The 22,111-nt window shown below is 27.8% G+C and overlaps 4 protein-coding genes and 1 long non-coding RNA gene across 5 annotated transcripts; 3 read left to right on the forward strand and 2 right to left on the reverse strand.

Moving 5' to 3' along the window:
* The first annotated feature begins 415 nt into the window (after positions 1-415).
* On the forward strand, positions 416-4,864 carry LOC411765 (rab GDP dissociation inhibitor beta). The gene is made up of 5 exons (XM_623194.5): positions 416-804; positions 2,122-2,535; positions 2,632-2,845; positions 2,919-3,101; positions 3,186-4,864. The coding sequence occupies exons 1-5, from the start codon at positions 644-646 to the stop codon at positions 3,540-3,542; spliced, it is 1,329 nt and encodes a 442-aa protein (XP_623197.2). The 5' UTR covers positions 416-643; the 3' UTR covers positions 3,543-4,864.
* Positions 3,592-8,789, reverse strand: LOC411766 (beta-alanine-activating enzyme). The gene is made up of 11 exons (XM_026439227.1): positions 8,726-8,789; positions 8,382-8,643; positions 7,831-8,289; positions 7,356-7,735; positions 7,178-7,266; positions 6,178-7,094; positions 5,947-6,098; positions 5,720-5,883; positions 5,377-5,640; positions 4,922-5,311; positions 3,592-4,811 (listed from the first exon to the last, which is right to left on the reverse strand). Exons 1-10 carry the CDS (start codon positions 8,727-8,729, stop codon positions 4,931-4,933), a joined length of 3,072 nt encoding a protein of 1,023 aa, XP_026295012.1. The 5' UTR covers positions 8,730-8,789; the 3' UTR covers positions 3,592-4,811; positions 4,922-4,930.
* Positions 8,790-8,990: 201 nt separating this feature from the next.
* On the reverse strand, positions 8,991-10,817 carry LOC409234 (S-phase kinase-associated protein 1). Its single transcript, XM_392758.7, has 3 exons — positions 10,579-10,817; positions 9,905-10,183; positions 8,991-9,822 (listed from the first exon to the last, which is right to left on the reverse strand). Exons 2-3 carry the CDS (start codon positions 10,181-10,183, stop codon positions 9,613-9,615), a joined length of 489 nt encoding a protein of 162 aa, XP_392758.2. The 5' UTR covers positions 10,579-10,817; the 3' UTR covers positions 8,991-9,612.
* Positions 10,818-12,800: 1,983 nt separating this feature from the next.
* LOC102653750 lies at positions 12,801-13,451 on the forward strand. Its single transcript, XR_003304204.1, has 2 exons — positions 12,801-13,264; positions 13,338-13,451. It is a non-coding gene; the product is annotated as an uncharacterized LOC102653750 (long non-coding RNA).
* A 1,007-nt stretch (positions 13,452-14,458) lies between these two features.
* LOC100576796 lies at positions 14,459-21,246 on the forward strand. The gene is made up of 4 exons (XM_003251228.4): positions 14,459-15,026; positions 20,506-20,591; positions 20,690-20,879; positions 21,026-21,246. The coding sequence occupies exons 1-4, from the start codon at positions 15,018-15,020 to the stop codon at positions 21,146-21,148; spliced, it is 408 nt and encodes a 135-aa protein (XP_003251276.1). The 5' UTR covers positions 14,459-15,017; the 3' UTR covers positions 21,149-21,246.
* Positions 21,247-22,111: the final 865 nt, after the last annotated feature.

Raw genomic sequence — 22,111 nt, forward strand, 5'->3', positions numbered from 1 at the left:
CTTTTTCATTATCGCCATCTATCGTCCCAACTTGTTTTCAAATTTTTTTAACATAGAAAACGCAAAATCCCTAGTTTCTCAAATCCCTAGAATACAATTTCCGCGATTTTTGAAAGTCATCCTTCATTCATAATCAGACTTATAATTTTATAATTATTGTTCGCATACTTTCAACGAAACAAATACAGTAATAACAGGTGAATGTTAATACTCTTATATAGCATAAATTTTTCCATGATTAGCTAACGATTCAATAGACTTACTAATATTTTAAAATTATGAAATAAAAAAATAAAATAACAATCTGTAAAATTTAAAAATTTACAATTTTATTATCTTAGGATATTTTTTAACGAATTATTGAATGGGGAATTACAAAAACCTAGGGAGAGTGTAACGCTGCAGTAACTCCATCAGTAGTAATACCACCATCACCACTACCTTCGTTCTGCCAGCAGCTCCGTCATCGGTAGCAAGCGAAAGAATAAGGTCTTCCGTTCCGGCATAATAGTCGTGCGAGTTGGCAGACGCGCGACCGTGGATTATCTTTTTTCGATTTTTATAGCATTCCCAAGAAAAACTTACAAGAACTTCGTGTTCATACGTTTAGTGCTGTGATCAATTTCTTTACATTTCGACGAATATGAATGAAGAATACGACGCGATCGTGTTAGGCACTGGACTCAAGGAATGCATACTTTCAGGTATGCTGTCGGTCAGTGGAAAGAAAGTGCTCCATGTAGATCGTAATAAATATTACGGCGGTGAATCTGCCTCGATCACACCTCTGGAGGATTTGTTTGCGTAAGTTATCTTCATGAATAATATATGTCTATCTATTTCAACGTCAATCAACTATTGCCGGTATTAGAGTGGTATTTCAAGCTATAATCGACAACTGTATGATACGATGATTCGTCTTAAATATTGATTTTTTCTCCATTTTATTTTACTATCTTTGTTGTCTCTTATTATTTGGTTAAACTCTTCCGTCAAGTGTTGTTCAAAGACAAAACGTGACGTATGTCGTCATCTACAGTGATGCGTCGTTGCTGTGATTGCTTCCAAATTTCATCTCTTTCTAAACAATTTTATCGGAAAGTTGGCTAGAATGTTACTCGATAAGAGAAAGGGGAGGGGTCCGCCCCGCGAAATATACGCTCGATCGAATGTAATAAATCGGTTGTTAACTTTCGCAGCGTAACGCACTGTTTCTCTTTAAGATACTTTTTCTTTACCGCTCACTCGTCTATTTCAACCATCTCTCTTCCACACCTACTTTCACATATATGTTTTCGTGTATCATTTGAAAAATATATATATATATATATATATATATATATATATATATATATACATATATTCATTAAACCACTTTAATTAAATAGAAAAAAACATAGAATATAATTTATTAAATATAATTAGTCCATTATCAAATATATCTTGTTTAAAAATTAAAAAAAAAATTAAATATCTAAATATTACCGTTAACTTAAGCTATTTACTATAAAATTCAACATATGGTGTTTGTCTTTTTCTGCACAAACTCAAATTTCAAATAACAATTATTTTGATTGTATAAATATTTTTTTTTTATTTTTCATGGAAAAAGATTTTTTTTTTATTTTATTTAATAAAACTTTTCCAAATCAATTTTTGCAATGTAACAAAAATTCATTACGGAATATATGATATAACGGAACTAAATATCATTTCTACTGTATGTGAAATGAAAAACGATAACATCCGCGTGATTGCGCTTCTGGTTCATCGAGAAGACACGGTTATCGTATGTTCGGTTGTAGTCAATAAATTGTAATACGCATCTAAACTACCATCTGTTATAACAGTATATTATTTGATTATACTTTGATTATACTGTATAATACAATTTAAATTTAAATTTAAAGAATATTTGAAAATAATATTAATGTCAAATATATATTTTAACGATTTCTATAATTTCAATTTATACATAATTTTATTTGTTAACAAATCGTTTAAAAAATTTAAAAAATAAATGAAAAAATTTAATTATTATTTATATATATTTTGTTACAAAATATATATTTATTATTATTATTTTTATCATTATTAATTTTATGTTTATATTTTATTTAGGAAATTCAAAGCCCCTTCACCTGATGAAACTTATGGCCGTGGTCGCGATTGGAACGTAGATTTGATTCCAAAATTCCTGATGGCAAACGGCTTGTTGGTAAAACTTCTAATTCACACAGGCGTGACGCGTTATTTGGAATTCAAATGTGTTGAAGGATCGTATGTTTATAAATCGGGCAAGATTTCGAAAGTGCCGATTGATCAACAGGAAGCACTATCTAGCGATTTAATGGGTCTTTTCGAGAAAAGACGTTTTCGCAGTTTCCTCATATGGGTACAAAATATGCAAGAAGATGATCCCAGAACTTGGGACGGTTTCGATCCATTTAATAATAGTATGAGTGCTTTATACAATAAGTTTAATCTCGATAAAAACACTCAAGATTTTACTGGGCATGCACTAGGTCTTTACAGGTAAAAAAAAAAAAAAAAAAATACAGCATATAACAAATATTATTTTAAAAATCATTATTGATTGATATTTAATATATTGCATTTGTACTATTTCAGAGATGATGAATATATAAGTCAAAGCGCAATTACTACTATAAGAAGAATTAAATTGTATAGCGATAGTTTAGCGCGTTATGGAAAATCTCCATATTTATATCCTATGTATGGTTTGGGTGAACTTCCTCAAGGTTTTGCACGACTCAGCGCCATTTATGGTGGAACGTACATGTTGGACAAACCTATTGATGAAATTGTAATGAAAGATGGAAAGGTAAATAATTGAACTATTTTCGCAAGATAGAAAATTTTTTTGATTAATAATTAATTATCGATTTTCGTTACAGGTTGTTGGTGTACGTTCTGGCGACGAGGTAGCCCAGTGCAAACAAGTATTTTGTGATCCCACATATGTACCTGATCGCGTGAAAAAAGTGGGTCAGGTCATCAGATGTATTTGTCTTTTAGACCATCCAATACCAAATACAGCAGATGCTCTTTCAACACAAATTATTATTCCTCAAAAACAAGTAAAAAAAATTTATTCTTTCATTTCCATCCATGTGCATCAAAATATTGATTCATTTCTATATTTATTTCTTTTTACTTTTAAGGTTAATCGTAATTCCGATATCTATGTATCTTTGGTATCGCATACGCATCAAGTAGCAGCAAAGGGTTGGTTCATAGCCATGGTATCAACTACAGTTGAGACGAAAAATCCAGAAGCCGAAATCAAACCAGGTTTGGATTTACTCGGATCAATTAAACAAAAATTCATATCAGTTTCTGATTATTTGGAACCAACAGACAATGGTCTGGAAAGTCAAATTTTTATATCAACGAGTTATGATGCCACAACGCATTTTGAAACTACTTGTTTAGATGTTCTTGATATATTTAAACGAGCTACTGGAGAGGAATTCGATTTTAATAAAGTAAAGCAAGATCTAGGCGATGAAGATCAGTAACCATAAGATAATTATTGGTCAGTTTTAAAAATAGTTCATGCTGAATTGAAAAAACGAGCGAATATAATTTAATGTGTGTATATCGATAACGTCGGCGTTTATCGAAATCTCGAAGGAGATGCGATCAATTAATAAATTTATGCCTAATTCTAGATTCTCTTTAACAGAGAATTTCAATAAGAAATTAAAAATTTATTTTTCAAATTTATTCCAATCTAATTCTAAAAACTGCCCTTTTTACATTATGTCTAAAGTACACGTGTACAACCATTTTCACAGAAAATGAAGATGTTAGAGCTTGTAACATTTGTCATTTGGATATTCGTCGATAAATTTTAAACAAATTTCAAAATACAAGATACTGTGTGGTTTAAGTGTGCCCATGTATTCATCATGGATATAACATGATTTGAATAAAACATGACAGCCGATTATCGTGACTTTATAAATGTATCATATTTTAATTATCAAATTAAAACATAAGAATATAATTGTTTATTGAGATTGTAAATGTTAAAAAGTCCTATAGTTATATTACTAATTGCAGTAGTAAAAATGCGTTACGACACAAGGTACAAGATAGAGATAATTTAAAAAAATGAATTCTACACGCAATTATATAAATAGCATGCCGCAGTATAGAATTAGAAAATATGTCATATTGATTCTGCACATTTAGTTATGATATATTAATATAAATTTTAAACACATACGTTAAAAAATTCAAAGTACATACGTATAAATTGAAGCGTTCGCAAAGATTAATTTGCTTGCAATAGAAAATATTATGGATGTCAAAATAAAAAGAAAGAAAAAAGAGCGGCCAACCATTTAAATATATATATTGAATAGATATATTATATATACAATATATATATATATACTTTCTCATTCTTAAATATGTTTGAATGAGAATATAAAAAAATGGAATCGTTGAAATGTTGTTATTTTATGTGAATCTGAGAGCTGGAATATTTCTTTGTCTAATATTTACAAGTTCATTAACATGAAAAACACATTAATAAATTTAAAAAAGATAATTATGTACAGAATTAAAATTACTTTAAAAATTACTATACGTGTGCACTTGCGTATGCGTGAATGTTTTGTTATTGAGTGATTGATTGGCTATTTTTCAGAATTTCTTATTTCGCTTGCATTTCTCTTCAAACTGTAAGCGCACCGTGAATTTGTATTATGTATAAAATTTATTGAACAAAAAAAAGTATGTGATTTCCTATTACTTTATCTAAAACGTTATTCACGTAACTGTAATGTGACAGTCATAAAAAAAAAAAATAAATCGTATTATATTAATTTCATTAATTTGTATTCCTATCTATATTACAATTTAAGAAATATTTCATATATTTACTTACCGAAAAAATTTAAACAAGTTCTAAAGCATAAACATTATTATCCCTGCATCCAATAATTATAACATTATTATTAACAACAGGTGATGAGAAAACTTCTGCAGGAAGTTTTTCAATTTTTATCACTCTATTTTTTATAGAGTTGTAAATATTTAAAGTACCATCTTTACATGCAATAAATAAAAAATTATTTTCACACCAAGGTGTGGCCAAAATTGGCGAATGAAAATTTAATACATATTTCAATGTCGGTTTAGTTTTAAAATTTGTATCTTTTGATTCTAAACAGTATAAATTCTTATTTTGACTAGCTAAAATAATATTTTCATATTTTGTATCATTTTGTTTCACAATGTATGAAAATATATTGCCATTAATTTTGTATGTCCACATCTGCAAAATTAAAAAATAGAGAATTATATTTACAAAAAATAAATATATTTTTATATATTTATTACCTTAACATTAACTTCAATATCAAAACAACATAATAATCCTGTTACAGAACAAAATAAAACAAGTCCATTATTCAATGACACAGGAGCAACAAAAATTGGATCTGATAATTTATATTTCCATACAAGTTTTCCTGATAATTGTTGAAGAGCTAAACAATATCCATCTAAAGTTCCAAATAATACAGTATCTGATTGAAAGTGTAAACAACCAGAAGCGTTAATGCTTCCATTTCCGAATTTAAATTTCCAAATTTCAGATCCATCCTATAATAAAAATATTTTATTTTTATCATTATATTTATTTTTTTATGCTATGTAATGTAATTTAATTGTAGACATGTACTTTAACAGATAAGCAGTATATGTAACAATCATAAGAACCAACAAATATTATTCCTTTTTCTTTACAAAATATTACAGAATTTTTTACAACATTTCCTGTTTTATAATTCCAAATAAATTTTCCTGTTTTTAAATGAAAACAATATATATTACCATCATAACATCCTGTAAAAAAAAATAAGAATATAACAAGAATGTGAACAACTTTTATATACATTAGAAACTTACCTACAATACCTCTAAAATTATCTAAAATCAGAACTGAAGATTCAATTCTATCAGGTAGCTTGACTTTAAATATACGTTTATGACACTCTTTTTCTAATTCAAACGTAAAAATAAAACCAGAATGAGAACCAACTGTTGCATACGTTTTTCCACTATATAAGATTTATTTATTAATATATTAATATATTAATAAAATTATAAAATTGAAAATCATTGATTAATAAAACTTACTCTGAATAACGAAATATAGTTGGTGATGCATCTACACATTTTCTCATATCATATGTTTTTTGTATTTTAACTTTTGAAATTGTATCATATTGTAATTTAAATTCTTCATTTATATCTGATATATAATTATATATTTGTCCTCTACATTTGTACCACTGACATAAATGAATGTCATTTACTTGAATTGTTGAATCATATTTTTTGTTTTTTTTATTAGAATCTCTAAAAGATTTTTCATCTTCTATTGTAATAACAGTGATTAAAGGTAACTCTCTAATATTACTATGAGATTTAAGATTAATTATTCCATTTTGACTATTCAATATAATACTTTTTATATAATTAAGACATTCATCAATAGTAGAATCCATTAAAAGCATACCAATTAATTTAGGAAATTCTATGTTTGATATTTCAGACATGGCATTTGATATCTGAAGTGCTATTATAGATGTACCTCCTAATTTTATAAATCCAATATTTTTACGTTGTAGATTATTTTCCCAAATAGATTTAAACGCAACTTCAATTTGTTGTAAATCGATATTATTTATTATTTTATGTGTTACTTTGTCTTGTATATAATGTTCTTTTGAATGTTCCAAAGAAATTTTCCCACTAGATGTAAATTCTATATGATTCATGAAATGAATTTTATCTGGTCTATATAAAGGATTTAATTTACATAAATATTTCATTATTTTAATATTTATATTATGATAATTAACCACATTTTTTTTAATAGAAAAATACAAATGTAAATGATGGTAACTATCATCCCATAAAACATAACAATTTTTTATAAAATCTATTTGCAATATAAATTCTTTAAGTTTTGTCAAATCTACTTTATTTCCAAATCTTTTTATAAAACTATTTTTTCTTCCTTTGTAAAATATTTTACCCTCTTCATTAATCTAAAATAGAAATATATTTTTATTAATAATTTCTTTGTTATTATGTGTTATTTATATAAACTTTATAAATTATATAAACTTACATCAACAATATCACCAGAATCACGAAATACTGGTAATTCTAAATCTTCAATATTTTCATCATTCACTAGACACACTCTTTGATTACTTCCTATTTAAAAGTGTATAAACAATAATAATATTTTTATAAAATGAGTAAAATAAATAAAATAAAATTAAATATATGTATTATAAAATTACCTATATAAAGAAAACCTGTACCATTTGTTATTACTTCTCCTCTTTTGTTTCTAACTTGAAGCAGAGTATGTGATAATACCTGTCCCAAGTAATGTACATTAAATTGTCCACCTGTTATTAAAATTTCATTAATGCTAGCCCAACAGGATACTTCAGTAATACCATAGATATTATAAATTTTAGTATTATTATAAGGGTGCATAGTTTCAGAAATTACTTCAAGTTTTGGAAAAGGTTCTCCACCAAAAAGAATAGCTCTTAACGAAGTGTTATTACTTAAAATACTGCTTTTTAAAGATTCAGGTGACCAATTATATATAAAAACTGATGGGGTTATTTGTAGTATAGTAATTTGACTAGAATAAGCTATTTTCAACAGTCTGAAAATAAAAAAAGTTTGTGTAAAAGTATATAAAATTATATAAAACTTATATCTTTGTTTTTATATATAATATTATATAAAATTATTATTTACCTATCTGGATTATTCTTTAATGACTTTGAAACCATAAACAATGTTCCAGCATTTGAGAGAGCAAGAAAAATTTCGATAATACTAGGATCAAATGTAAAATTTGTAAATTGAGAAATTTTATCACATTTTGTTATTGCCAATATTTTGTTCAAATCTAAAATATTAGGAACTATACATGAATGGAGTACTCTGATCACCTTTGGTACTCCAGTTGAACCAGAAGTAGAAATTGCATAAGCATAATAATTTTGTTTTGCATTTTGTATGACTTGTTTTCGTACATCTTTTAATTTTATAAGATAAATACATTCTCTATGTATCTCAAATTGACAAACAATATTTCCTTCAATATTATTTTGTGTACAAAATAAATAACGTAGATTTAAATGATTTTTTATGTTTATAAATTCTGTTGAATCTACAGGTATATTTATAAAACTATGTTTACTATTTAAAATTCTATATAAAAAAAAAATCATAAATAAGAAAAATTAATTATTATATCTGTTATATAAAACATTAATTTTTTTATATAATTTAAAATTTCTTACCCAAGTATTAAAGAAATTACACAATATTCAGGAATATCAAAATTTATACCAATAAATTCAACATTTTGTATATGTTTTAAATAATCAGATATCATAGATTTTATATGAAAAAGTTCTTTGTAATGTATATAGATAGTTTCTTGTAAATCATGATACTCTATAGCCACATTATCAAGTTGATTCCAATTACAAATATCATGTAAGTTTTTTGTAAAATCTTTAAAATCATTAGAATAAAATGTAAAATTTTCTTTTTTTTTATCTAAAATGATTATTAATATTTCAATAAGGATTACTTAAAAATAAGTAATTGAATTTTTCAATTATAGTATATTTATACTTACTCATTTTTATTAAATGTTATTCTATATTGATTCTTTAATTTATAAAACAATTTTCTTATTCGTTTTTATCATAGGTTATGTTACATGTTTTTAATGTTTTTAATATAATATATAAATATAAATCATAATTTCTTTATTTACTAATACTTTTTAATCACTACAATTAATAATATAAAATAATATATATAATTTCTCTTTGTTAGAACAAAGATGTACATTGTGTATTTAATTTATACATGTGAATAAAAAAACGTAACACAATATGTATTTGCGCACGCGCATATTCTCTATTAAATGTATATACTTTTTAAAAATGTAAACATTAAACATTATTTAAGGGTATTACATGTTACAAATGTGAATTTATGTAAATTTTAATAGCGAATTCTAATAATTTCTTTTGTAATAAATTTACATTTTTTTTTTTTAAAATAATTTTTCCTTTTACATTTATAACCTACAATATAAGCATTATTCAAAATAAAAATTAATTAAAAATAAAAATTAAATTTATATTTTATATAAATGAAACGCAATTTTTATTCAGATCTAATGTATTCCTAACTTCAAATAATAATCATTAAAATGAATTTGTTTGTTAAACTTTCATTATTACACGCTAAATATAATATTATTTGATATTGTACTAGAAATTTGAAATAAATAAACAATAAACACATTAATACAACTTTTTCTTGGAAGAAATAATCCATTTATGTAATGTAATCACTATTTGGTGCATTGAAAGTATTATAAGTAAAGCATTGTGACCATTCTTATGAATTATCTAAAACAATGCAAATAGTGTATTAACTATTAAATTTTTGAACACACTGGAAATGAATTTTTCAAAAATCAAGAAATCAAGTGTTTATGAATATTTTAATCTATTTTTCTTCACACCATTCATTTTCTTTGCGAACTTGTTCTTCTTCGGATGCAGAGAAATCATTTTTTATATTGAATGTTTTCCGAATTTCTTCTGGAGTTTTACCTTTTATCATATTAGCAACAGTTTTGCATGTTACATCTAACAATCCCTTAATATCAAGATAATTAGCTGCCAAAATTAATTCAAACAATGTTCCTTGATCAACCTATAAATATATTTCAAATATTTATATAAAAGCAAAAAAAAATAAATAAATAAATGTGTATTAATAAAAATCAAATATTTACTTTCAAAAAATCTGCATCCCAAGAACTTATATCATCAGTACGCTTCTCTTTGTTTTCATCATCTTCAGGAGGAGGTGGATCATCTTTATGATAAGTTGCCCATTGTATTACTTTCCTGAGAATAGCAGAATTGACATTTGGAAGAGGAACAACTTCCTCTTCGTCCTCATCCATTCCAAGATCTTCTAACATGGTTTTTATTGTAACAGAACATTTTGCAATATCAACATCAACCTCAAAGACTTCACCATCGGAGCTCTGTAGCTTGATATTAGGCATCTAGAATAAATTTTGAAGAACCATTTTCACTATACTTATTAATCAAAATGCTTTGTCTCAAAAAATTCTTTCTTTATAAAAATACTCTCTTAACATTGGCATTATTTTTTAAAGTTTTTATTCTTAATACATATATCATAAGATTTATTTATTTTTAGAAAAATATTTTAAAACTTTTTTTTCCATATATCACTAAGTTATAATCAAATTTAATCTCTTTCTAGAAAGAGAAAGAAACTTCATCATATAAAAAAGGCCATAAAAGATTTAAACGACATTTTCTTATAACGAATTATGTAAACAAAATATTAACTATTTTAAAAGATAAAGAACAATATTATATGTAAGTATTTGTTACTTAAATTTAACTAACTGTCAAATAATCAAATAATCACCGTAAAATGCTTGTTGTAGACAATGTAGAGAAATATCGAATAATTTGCTACACCGTTGATCAGCAGAAGGCACTTGTTCTCCTGCTTTCTATTGCTCCGTTTTTATTCTCTCGCTCCAACTTAATATTCGTTTTCTATCCTTTTCGATGCGTCGAAACCCTATTTACGTCCTTATTCTGCTATTTCTTTTTCCTTCGTAGTTTCTGGTATGGAGGGAACGTGACTTCCGTATAATACATAAAAGCTGGCGCAAGATGGCACTACAATACCGCGTAATCGCGTAAAGAAATTTGATTCGTCATAGAACAAAATTTTTTATTAATTTAAGTCATAATAATAAAATATTCAATGGAATGTAACTTATATATAATTATAATATAATCTTCTTCATATTCGGTAGTTAATAAATCAAAATAAAATTATATTCTTATTTAATAAATACGTAAGTACTGTATACAATTTCAAGAGCCAATCAACTTTTAAGAATCTTTTTAAAAAATTGCATAAGTTCAATATATTCAATTACGAAACACATTAATCATATCACTTATGAAATAAAATCATTGGTAAAAGATCTTAAAAAAATATCATACATAGATAAAAAAAAATATATCATTTTATAGATATCGTAGAAAATCAATTATTATTTATCATTCGACGAATATGATTTAATAATGATTTTTTGCAATAAAAAAGTTCAAAACCATTTAAAAAGGTGTTTAATTTTTATTCGAATAATGGCGTCTAGAAATACATCATCGGATACTAAAATTAAAAAATTATAAGGTATTACATGAAGAGAAATGTATGGATAGAAAAAATTGCACAGTAATTTTCTGCCATAATAATCCATCTGATTTTTAGTAACTATAATAAAAATAAGGGCGAACCTGACCCCATCATTTCAAACCATAAAATACGTCTTATTATTGCTCAAATGATTCTTGTTGGGAATCTATGAAAGAATTCATAAACGAGCAGAAGAATGGATCCATATGGAGAAAGATGCTTATATAGACGCCAATAACCTACGCATAATCCCTTATTGTTTTCTATTATAATCTATCCTTTCTTTTCCCTTTTTTCTCTCTTCTCTATTATTTTTATTTTCAAGTAGATCTACTTTATAGAAATAGATGGTAAAAAAAAAATTAGATTTATTTTTATTTATTTTTTCTCTTTCTCTTACTTTATTTTATATTTATAGATTAGAAAGTTGCGAATAAAAAATTGTCACATAAAAAATAGAGTTAATACATACAAAATATCAACTATGTCACAGTGAATTTGATTACTTCAACAAAAAGTTCATTTGATTTTCCGACTGATCGATTCGTAGAACGAGAATTCGTGTCCACGAGAGTTTTACTATCGATGGGTCGAAAGGTGCATTAATTCGAGTTAGTTTGTTCGAAACAGGACAAATGTGCAAGTCGTAACGTTTCAATCGTTCGCATAGAATGAAATGAAAAAGTTATAAAAATACCTATCAAGAAAGTAAAATTGAAAGAAAATTCAAATATAATAAGGATAATTAATATAATATTAAAGTATCAAGAGTATATTGAAATTATTTTATTATGTAAAATTATGCAAGGATTACTTTAAGATTTATAAAGTAGTTATTTAAAAAATGTGAAACAAAGCAATTCAACAAATTCATCGAATTCAAAAATTGATTTAAATTATAATCTACTTTAACATGCAATTATATATATATATATACATAAATATTCTTTTTTCCGATTCGATGAAACAGTTCTATCAATACGATGAATGTTGAAGAAATATCGAAGAACAGGATCGCTAATAATTAAAGAAGCTATTAAAGTTCCAGAACGAATTTTATATTCAATTCAAGAAATAAGAGAGGAAAGGTAAACGAGCTTGAGAAAGACAAAGATTATAAATCTTACGTAACTATTAAGGGCAATCGTAACCGCAATAATATTAACAAGATTACTTCTGTTAAATAACTTGATCTGGCCTTTACATCTTTCAAGAACGAATCGTTCGTAAAAGCTATGATTTCACCCCATCTTTCTCAAGCGTGAAACCTTATTAAAATTTATTTCAAATATGAAATCAACTTTTTTCCAAAGATATAATCTTACATCTCTTACATTTCAATTTCTTCATCCACTGTAAATTTACCATTTATTAATTAGGTTAATTGTTCTTTTTTTTTTTTAATTAAAATTATTTTAATTAAAATTATTTCTTCTTTTTAGGTTAATATCTCTAAAAGATGACACACGCATTATATCTGGCTGGAATTCAAAGAAGCGAAAAGATAAAGATAAAAAATAGTGACATCATAAGAAAAAACAAAATCTCTCGATGACGCATGATCGATATAACCAGTCTGTGCTACGTAATGGTTGCGGTGATAAACGCCGAGTTACGCAGATCCTTCGCCCCGAAGGCGCCGCTACGTCTATCCTCCGCACCTCTTCAAACTTCCTTCCTTTCTTTTTTACTATTAATACATCTTTAAATTTTTTTTTTTCCTCGTCTTCGCGTCGAATTAAAATTATTCCATTAATTCCGAGTTTTCACACATTTTTTTTTTTAATAATCGTCACGATTTCATTGAGTTTCAGCAACAAGAGAGAACGAAGCAAAACGAAGAGAAATCCATCTGTCGATAAGATATGTTTAAATTTCTTTTACAGTTCGATTACGAGTAAGTATACGTAATTTTAAAGGGAGTATAATGATATAGTGATGGAAGAAATAAAATTTAAATCTAAATGCAGAACAAGAGTGACGACTTAACCTATTCACGGAAAGGATATTCTGAACGAACTTTCCTTAATCTTGCTTGCCATGCGTAAAAGTGTAAGGAAAAAAAACAAAAAAAAAAAAAAAAAGAAAAAAAAGGAAAAAGCGAACGACTGCTTTTTTTTCACATTAAACAGATACCTGCCTGCCAAGTCTTGCCTATCGTTTTTAATGAGGCCTACGCGGGCGTTGTAGGTTAATTATTCCTCGAAAAAAACTCGCTGCTGTAATTCTTAACATTCGTTAACCATTCGTCGAAACAAATTTCCAACAACGTCTTACATCTCGCCATTATACATTATTAAATTCCACTGTTTCGTTTAAAGGTTCGTCAACATTTACGTAAAACAATATCTAATCGATCGATTTCTTTTAATTCCGTATGATTCGCTATAACGTAAGTAATGCCATATATGTACTATATATATGTACTTCGTCGAACTAACTAATTGATTGGAATATGTAAATAATTCTCTTTCCAGCGTGAATCGTGAACGTATGATTGAAAGAAAGTAAAAAATTAAAGGAACAGAGAAGAATGAGAAGGGAAAAGAGTGGGGGGAAAGATATTTCTCTACGCTCAAATAAGCGTGCAAAGATTTTAAAGATGCTCAGATATAACGGTGGTACAGTATACATTTGGCCATTTGAAAGAGCGAAATTCATTCTAGTATACAAATATCAATTGCAATCTCATCTAAAGGTTGCGAAAGCAATCTATCCCCCATCTCTCCTTATTTCAATATATCTATATACTGAATATTAAAAATCATTTTGACAATGGATATTACACAAGGAAGGGTTCAAAAAAAATCTTCTTTAAAAATAAGCTTTGAAATTCATTCTCAAAATCTGTTCACAAAAATTCAGAGAAGGATAAAATCGTTATTTTCAGGCGAATTAGAAATAGAAAAGAGGATATTTATTCGTCCATGAATCGAAAGTGATCTGTATATATATATATATATATATCTGGAAACGACGTCTTCCACCCCTTCCACCCCTGGCTCCATTCACAGAAGTTCATTCATGAGTCTAGGTAAAAAAAATTTCGCCCATTGGAAAAATAGTTTTTCGTGGGATCGGCGGCGGCCAGTCTCGTTGAAAGATTTCCTGCGCGATATCGTTCAGGGTGGAGACTAAATCCAATGACGTAATGAGACAGAGAGTGTATAACGCATACAACGGGGCGTAACAACGTGGAGGAGGAACAGAATCGGTGATGCTGGTACCAATGGCTACAGCCTTTGGTACTCTTGGTGGTACGGAAGAAGAACCGTGGAAGAGGGGTGAGTGGTTGCAGTATAAATGTGGCCCGCGCAAGCTCCACCAATCCACTCGCCCTCTGACCTCCAAACTCTAAGCTCTCGTGGTACCAAACATCCCCTCTTTGCACAATCGTTCATACGATCAAGAGACGAGACCAACGCTTCGGCATCGTGCCTCGTGACCACCGCGTGGTGCCGTTCGAATCAATCTTCATCACCGAGGAACCGCCGGCGAAATTAATTTGCTTCCACGACTTTGAAAAAAAAAAAAAAGAAAGAAAAAAAAAAAGAATAAGTCGAAAAATAGTTCTTCTTCTTCTTCCTTCGTACGTGACACAACGATTTAATTATTTCTTCAATTTGCGATATCTTCCCTTCTTCGTAGACATGGCAACGGTAAGTGTTCTCCGAGGCAATTTTTTTAATTAATTCGTCGTAAATTTTTAATTCTTGCCCGTATCGGGAATTCCGTTAGAAAATTAAAAAAAAAAAAAATTTGGCAAAAATCCGAGTGGCACAAATTTTAAGAAAGTTTTCGATAAACGCGATGATTAATTTCAATTGTTGCACGCGTATTCTTTTAACACGTCTAATTTGAAACCGTCTTCGAATTCGCAAGGGTGAAAAGAAATAGAGGTGTGACGTGTATCGAGTGGAAGCGTTGAACTCGAACAGTTCGTCGATCTTCCCTGTTCAACCATGTGCGAAATTCTCATTGTCGATATATGACTTTCGTCCACGACGAAATACATAAAACGTTTAAATCGTTCTGAAAATCGTATTAAATCTCAACGTATCAGATCCGTATCTATCTACTCGATCGAACGAAATATTTCGCGATAAGTAATTGAATGGTAAATATTTTTATCGAATTACAAATATTTCTTCTCGTGTAAAAAAAAAAAAAAGGACTTAATAAATCAAAAGTAATACACTTTTTATCGACAAATTTCAATCTATATACAATTTGAATCTTGAGATTTTTATCATTATAAATTTTCTATGAATCTTTTCGATGAGTTTAAAAATCGGTTTTAGATTTCCTCAAATTAAAGATTTTTATCACTTACTGAACACTGTATTTTGAATCGAAGGGTGATAATAATTTTGACATCAAGTAGAAAAAAAATTTGTCAAATTTTTTTCTTCTCTAAGTAAAACTTTCTTACAATTTAAAATTATACGCTTATACGTAGTACGTTATATGTAGATAGCACGTTAAAGAAGATGCAAAGCTAGAATTTCTATGTGTTAATAACGCCACCTAACAGCATTGCAAAGTATTAGAGAAAAATTTGTTTCGTGTCATTGTCGAGAATCTTTTATTTCGTAATCAAATAATTGGACTCGTAATCCCTTATGAAATTCATGTCGTGTCGTTGGAAAAATTATTATTATTATTCGATGCAAGAGAATCGCCATATATAATCGATCGGTTTACTCTTCTCGCCGCAATATCTTCAATTTTAAGAGGTGCAACAATTGGACGATGACGCGTTGAGAGAGAGAGAGAGAGAGGTAGAAACGAAACGGAATAATACAAGAAGGAATGAGATCTAGTCACTTCGGAAACATAGAGTCTCGACGTGTCGCCGGCGAATACATAAAATTTCTTGTTTGCAGGAGAGGAGAATATTTACGATTTATCCATATAGCACCGCGGCGCCACGGATTTTCGCATACTCGTTATTATATCGCGTCATAGATTCATCAATGCCATCCGTATGGTCGGTAGCTGTATCATCTTTTCACAACTCTAATTATCGAAGATCCTTTCCCCTCTGAAAAGGGGGACAACTATGAATAATTCGTTTTTTTTCGATCGTGCATTTTAAATAGCTATACGAATTCGTAGCCGACAGCCTGACGTGAATGAATGATAGATCGAACCTTACCGAGAATGACGATTCCATGTTTGAAACATTAACAGATATCACCCGCTTTCATAATGTTCGGTCGAGTAATATCTTCTTTTTTTTTTTTTTTAATTTGAATCATCGATTAGGCAATCGTTCATAACGGGAAAAAAGGAAAATCGTGTACGAATTTGCATTCTCGACTGTTAAATGCAAATAAAATTCTATCTAAAAAAATAGAATATTGATAATTTATATTGCAATTTTATTTAATCAAAGTTAATTGAACTATTAGAAGGGGAGAGGGGGAAGGGGGAATGCGCGACGAAAAGCGATATCGCGAATATCAAAAAGCCGAAAAAGGAGGAAAGGGAAGGACGGGAGGGGAAGAGCGAAGAGCTTTTTCTATGCCACGAGACATAGAGACGCCAAGACGTTCCACTTCCAAGCCAAGGAGTTAGAGAAATCGTGTGGGTTTCTAACTTTTTCTCCCCCTCGCTATTTCGCTTTCTTTAATTCCCATCTTTTTAACTCCCATCTGTGGATCCCCCTGTCCATTTTCCCTCCCCGATCAATTATTTGCTCTCCTCAGATTTCTTGTTTAATTTTGCCAACAAAAGGGGACGATCGTACTTGATCGAACTAACCTACAATGTTAACAATTCGAGATTACAATTGGAAACAATTCATTCGGTCACATTTATATAACCTCACTTTATTTTTATAGAAATTTCTCTATGTGTGTGTTCATGTTTTTGAGATTTTTGGTTGCAAAATCGTGTAAATGGTGAAAAAAAAAAAAAAAAGAACGGGCTGTAAAAAGAAGAATCGACGAAATTCAATTAATATCGGAAAATGAATTAAATGATCTTTTTGGATAAAAAAAAATCGGCATGTAGGTGTTAAAATGTTTTATGTAAATGATCGTCAATTTTTTACATACTCGTAAATTAAATTATAATAAGTTTCTCATTAATGATCGCATAAATGAAATCAGATATTAAAAGCTTTGAGAAATTTGATGCCCTGTCAAAATGAAAAAAAGATACATAGAAATCGGTATGATTGGAAGATCAAAGAAAATACAATATTGTTCGATATATCTTTAAGGGGAAAAAAAATTTCCATACGATTCGGATTTTAATATTTCAATGAATTTAACAATAATAAAAAAAAGAAAAAAATTGACTGCTGAACGAAACATTGTATTTTTTCACAGAAATAAAGAAAAATATATTTTTCATAATCAGAAATTTTAATAAACATTATTTATAGATTCTGACAACAAACCTTTTTTTTTGTCCAAAGTGTTACTCTATATAACTCGAGAAAAAATATTAATTCTTATAATTCATTCCTCGAACGAACATTGATTTCTAATTAAATCGTAGGTTATGTTAACCTCGTTATGTTGATAATATCCGATTAATTGTTTCTCGTGTCTTCACGTTTTCATTAAGCAAACAGTGAATGATTCCAATGAAAAAAAAAAATGTATTTTTGATACTATCACATTTTTTTGAAGAGAGAGAAAGGAGCAAAAATTGTCTCGTGAAATATACACGAAAAACCTGTTACTTCGATATTTTATTCTTCGCTGTGAATCACATATTACCATTATCGGTTTTCTTTTTTTTTTTTTTAATTCTTTTTTTTTATCTTTTTAATCGAAATTAAATTCAACAATTTCGAAATTGATACATATATGACAATTAATCTATATCGAATAATAAGGTCGTTATAGAAAATATTCACTTCTGACGCAACGTTTCTTTTAAATGAAGAAATATAAACGAGGATATCATTGGTCGTGTTAATAATACGCATTTACGCGGAAGTATTGTGATATATCTGAGTTTGTAGAACATATATACGCATTTCGAAGATTACGGGCAGTCTTTTTCAATTAAAAATCCGTTGCCTTCATTTTAACATACTATTCGTACACGTCAAGATAAAAATATGTTTCACTACTATCGTGCATTCACAAAACCATTCAATAGTGTCGTGATGGAAAATATAATACTTAAGATAAATATAATATATTTAACATAAATATGAATTATTTTTAAAGAAAGAAAAAAAAAAGAGTCAAATTTTATTTTCATTTACTTAAAGTCTTTCTTAATAAAAAAGAAAGAAAGAATAAAAGAAACTTAAGGTTATTAGTTAGGTTAGTAAATTGTGTAAATGCTTTTTCAAGTATATCGTCAATTGTCGATCAATTTGCATAATTTCTGCAATTGCGATGGCCACCAATTAACTAAAATTAACCATGTGCAACATTATCGCGTCACCACCTACTATCTATACTCCATTCAGTGGTTCCTTTGATAAATTTCAAATTAATAGACGAATGTTATCAAATGATATTTGCAAAATAATTTACTTTTCTTCTATTTCTTTCTGAAACGTAATAAAAATGAAGCAACTATGAAACAAAAAAAGAAAAATTATTTCCCTCGACTTATTATTATTATTATGAATCATTTAAATTGATAAATTATTTTTATAATGTGATAATAAATAGAATGGTATAAATCTAAAAAAACTCGAAAACATATATATATATATATATATATTTTTTTTTTTTGTTGAAAGAACAAGTTCAATCGTTTCAGAAACATTAAAATGCAAAGCGGATAGATAAGCATAACTTGCTCTTAGTTTATAAGATATCGCTTTACATCTTGATTGTATGCAAAATTGTTCGACAAAACACCCGGAAGATACAATTTATCTTTATCCTATCGTTTTGCGTATCAACCCCGCTAAACATCTACTTGCGCGACGAGTATAAGGAGTTTAATCGATAATCGGATCGCCAATTTACATTCTTTTTAAAAAAAAAAAAAAAATTCTTCCACGGGATTTCCCATGTATATATAAGTAATCGGCAAAATCTAAATCGAATCACGGCAACACATATCCTCTTAGGAAGTGCTATACACGCGAAATTGGAAATTGGTTAATTGACCCCGATTAGAGACGAATCAGAGGTAAATTGTGTGGAACCGCGCATGATTATTACTGGCATTATAAAACTTGATAAAATTTATGGTGTTAAAAATGATACAAAAAAGATCATTTGAAAAATTCGCGTAAATTTTTTTTTAACCTCAAAATCGATCTATTTTATTTTCGTAGAGAATCGTTGATTATTTTCATTTGGATAAATAATCCAATCATTTCTTTATTAATATTTCAGGAATTATAAAATCATAAAAACATAAATTTACGATGTTTTTGAATTTGGGATGTTTAATACACTCGTAGATATTTTTGGAAGATCGATTTAAAAAAAAAAAATACAAAAAATATTGATTATTTATTATAAATTATTAAGAATTTTTTTAAAAAATTGTACAAACTTCGATTGTTTATAACTTAATAGATAGTCTAAATTTTTAGTAATTTTAACCTCCAATGATAAATTTTTTGAAAATATTTCACGAAAATTAATATCAATATTCCATATTAATGCAACGTGTTTTCTATAAAATCAATGAGAAATTTGTTTCACATAAAAGAAATACGACGCATTTCCTTGTATCTTTTATTCTAAGTAAGTGAATGTTACGTAGGAAGTTACGTACGTAAATTTGCCACTTAAATTTTGAAACCTGTTTTGAAAATCCGTCCTGATATTTTCCACCCGACAATATTATTAAGCGTTGCTCGAAACGCATTGGTTGGCAAAAATAACGAGAGAACCAGATGTCGAAAAGAAGAAATTGGCGCAAATTGGGTGATACTCTGCGAACGCGTTCTTCCTTTTTTCACCATTGAATTGAAAATAAATGGAGATCTGATATCGATTTTGAATGAAATCATCTTCCGATTGACAAGACTTGAACATAAAGATACGTAACCTTTTTTTTTTTAATCGCATATTTAAATACATGCAACATTGATGTCTTCATTGATAATGCGAAATAAGAAAAAAAAAATAAACTAAAATTATTATAAATTATATTGCAAATAATAATAATAACAATAACAATCGAAATTGTTTACAGACTGTTATTTTCATTCAACGATGTATGATCATTGTCGCTATCCTGCTCTGTTATTTTCATGCTCAGAGCGAAAGCGTGAATTGCGAGTACGTATATAAAATTTAATGGTCAAATGTAATGATATAAGATGTAATAATAATAAAAATGACGATGGATGCTAATTGTTCACTTTATGCTTCTTCAGATTGTATCCGTTCCATCACACGTGCAGAGGTACAATGTCGAGGAAACGCGCGATGTTCCCAATTGCGTACGGATCAGAATGTGAGGAAAGTAAAGGAAATATAAATTGTGTCAAAGAATTTGAGGAAAAGAATCGTATTGCCTATATTCCTTTATCGAAGTCAAAACTATTGATTGCTTTGCTTGATGATGTAAGTGATTCTATTTAATTATTTTTTTTTATCGATGTATTAAAAGTTAATTAAAATAATTAAAAAAAATTGTAAAATATTACAAAAAAAGAAAAAATAATAATAGTAGATTGTTATGTTTAATATTTTCATTTAAATTGTTATAGGATTTACGAAAGGATATCACACGATCGATCCGCCATAAATTAAGGAACGATGAAATGATTAAACAAAATTCAGCTTTGATGGAGAACTTTTTATCGCAGTTGGACTCTTCGGACAATTATTGAATGAAATGGTCAAGAAATACGAATTTTCTCGGCTCTTGCAAACATTTTTCATCGTTCAAACTTTCAAAAATGTATAAAAGCATATATGTTTAAATTTTCGTTGTCTTCTCTCTCTCTCTCTCTCTCTCTCTCTCTCTCTCTCTCTCTCTCTCTCTCTCTCTCTCTCTCTCTCTCTCTCTCTCTCTCTCTCTCTCTCTCTCTTCCCTCTTCTCTTCCTCCTATATACAATATAAAATCCTTTTATCAATTCTACTTTTTTCATTTTTTTAAAAATCTTACTTTTTTATCTTTCTATCTTTTTCTTTGATCCAAATAATTATCATTGCTTTTTCAATGTCTTTAAACAGGATTACAATTAAAATATTGTATTCATGTTATTAACAATACACGCGTGTTGTAGCATAAAAAAGTACATTTGAAATTCGAAATAATTCCTTGAATTGTCCTATTAAAAAAAGAGAGAAATTAAAATTAAAAACATCGTGCAGAAATATCATTTTGTTATAATATTATAGTTACTATTTATTGAATTTATATATAAATTCAAACATAAAAAAAGGAATAATACAGACTGATTTTGAAAAGTTTGAAAAAAAATACGTAATTAATAAAGTTACTTATTTCTAATATTGAAAAATTTCGTATAGAATTTTTATTTATGTAGGTTCGAGAATGTACAAATATTAAAATATAATATATATCATAACAATCTGAATTTTATAATTATTACAATAAATTGTTATATTTGCGTAATTATTTTTTAAATTATTTGGTTATTAAAAAAAAAATAAATAACAAATCAATTTATAATTTGTATAGGAATCCAAAATAAAATCTATGATATAAATAATGAAAAGCAAACAAAAAAGGAATAAAGAATAATAGATATAATAAAAAATTATTAATAATTTGTATGCATATACTATTATATATAATAATATAATTTCTTTTCAAATGATTAAT

The sequence above is a fragment of the Apis mellifera genome, linkage group LG2 (genome assembly GCF_003254395.2).
Source record: "Apis mellifera strain DH4 linkage group LG2, Amel_HAv3.1, whole genome shotgun sequence".
NCBI classification, from domain to species: Eukaryota; Metazoa; Arthropoda; class Insecta; order Hymenoptera; family Apidae; genus Apis; species Apis mellifera.

What these genes read in the sequence shown, in the direction of transcription:
- LOC411765 (XM_623194.5), top strand. Translation starts at nt 644, where the DNA reads ATGAATGAAGAATACGACGCGATCGTGTTAGGCACTGGACTCAAGGAA. An exon ending in CCTCTGGAGGATTTGTTTGC is followed by an intron (nt 805 to 2,121) that starts GTAAGTTATCTT and finishes TATTTTATTTAG; the next exon opens with GAAATTCAAAGCCCCTTCAC. An exon ending in TTATTATTCCTCAAAAACAA is followed by an intron (nt 3,102 to 3,185) that starts GTAAAAAAAATT and finishes TTTACTTTTAAG; the next exon opens with GTTAATCGTAATTCCGATAT.
- LOC411766 (XM_026439227.1), bottom strand. An exon ending in GTAATTTCTTTAATACTTGG is followed by an intron (nt 8,290 to 8,381) that starts GTAAGAAATTTT and finishes TTTTTTATATAG; the next exon opens with AATTTTAAATAGTAAACATA. An exon ending in ACTATATTTCGTTATTCAGA is followed by an intron (nt 6,099 to 6,177) that starts GTAAGTTTTATT and finishes AATCTTATATAG; the next exon opens with TGGAAAAACGTATGCAACAG.
- LOC409234 (XM_392758.7), bottom strand. Translation starts at nt 10,183, where the DNA reads ATGCCTAATATCAAGCTACAGAGCTCCGATGGTGAAGTCTTTGAGGTT. An exon ending in GGGATGCAGATTTTTTGAAA is followed by an intron (nt 9,823 to 9,904) that starts GTAAATATTTGA and finishes ATATATTTATAG; the next exon opens with GTTGATCAAGGAACATTGTT.
- LOC100576796 (XM_003251228.4), top strand. An exon ending in AGCGAAAGCGTGAATTGCGA is followed by an intron (nt 20,592 to 20,689) that starts GTACGTATATAA and finishes ATGCTTCTTCAG; the next exon opens with ATTGTATCCGTTCCATCACA. An exon ending in TGATTGCTTTGCTTGATGAT is followed by an intron (nt 20,880 to 21,025) that starts GTAAGTGATTCT and finishes AAATTGTTATAG; the next exon opens with GATTTACGAAAGGATATCAC.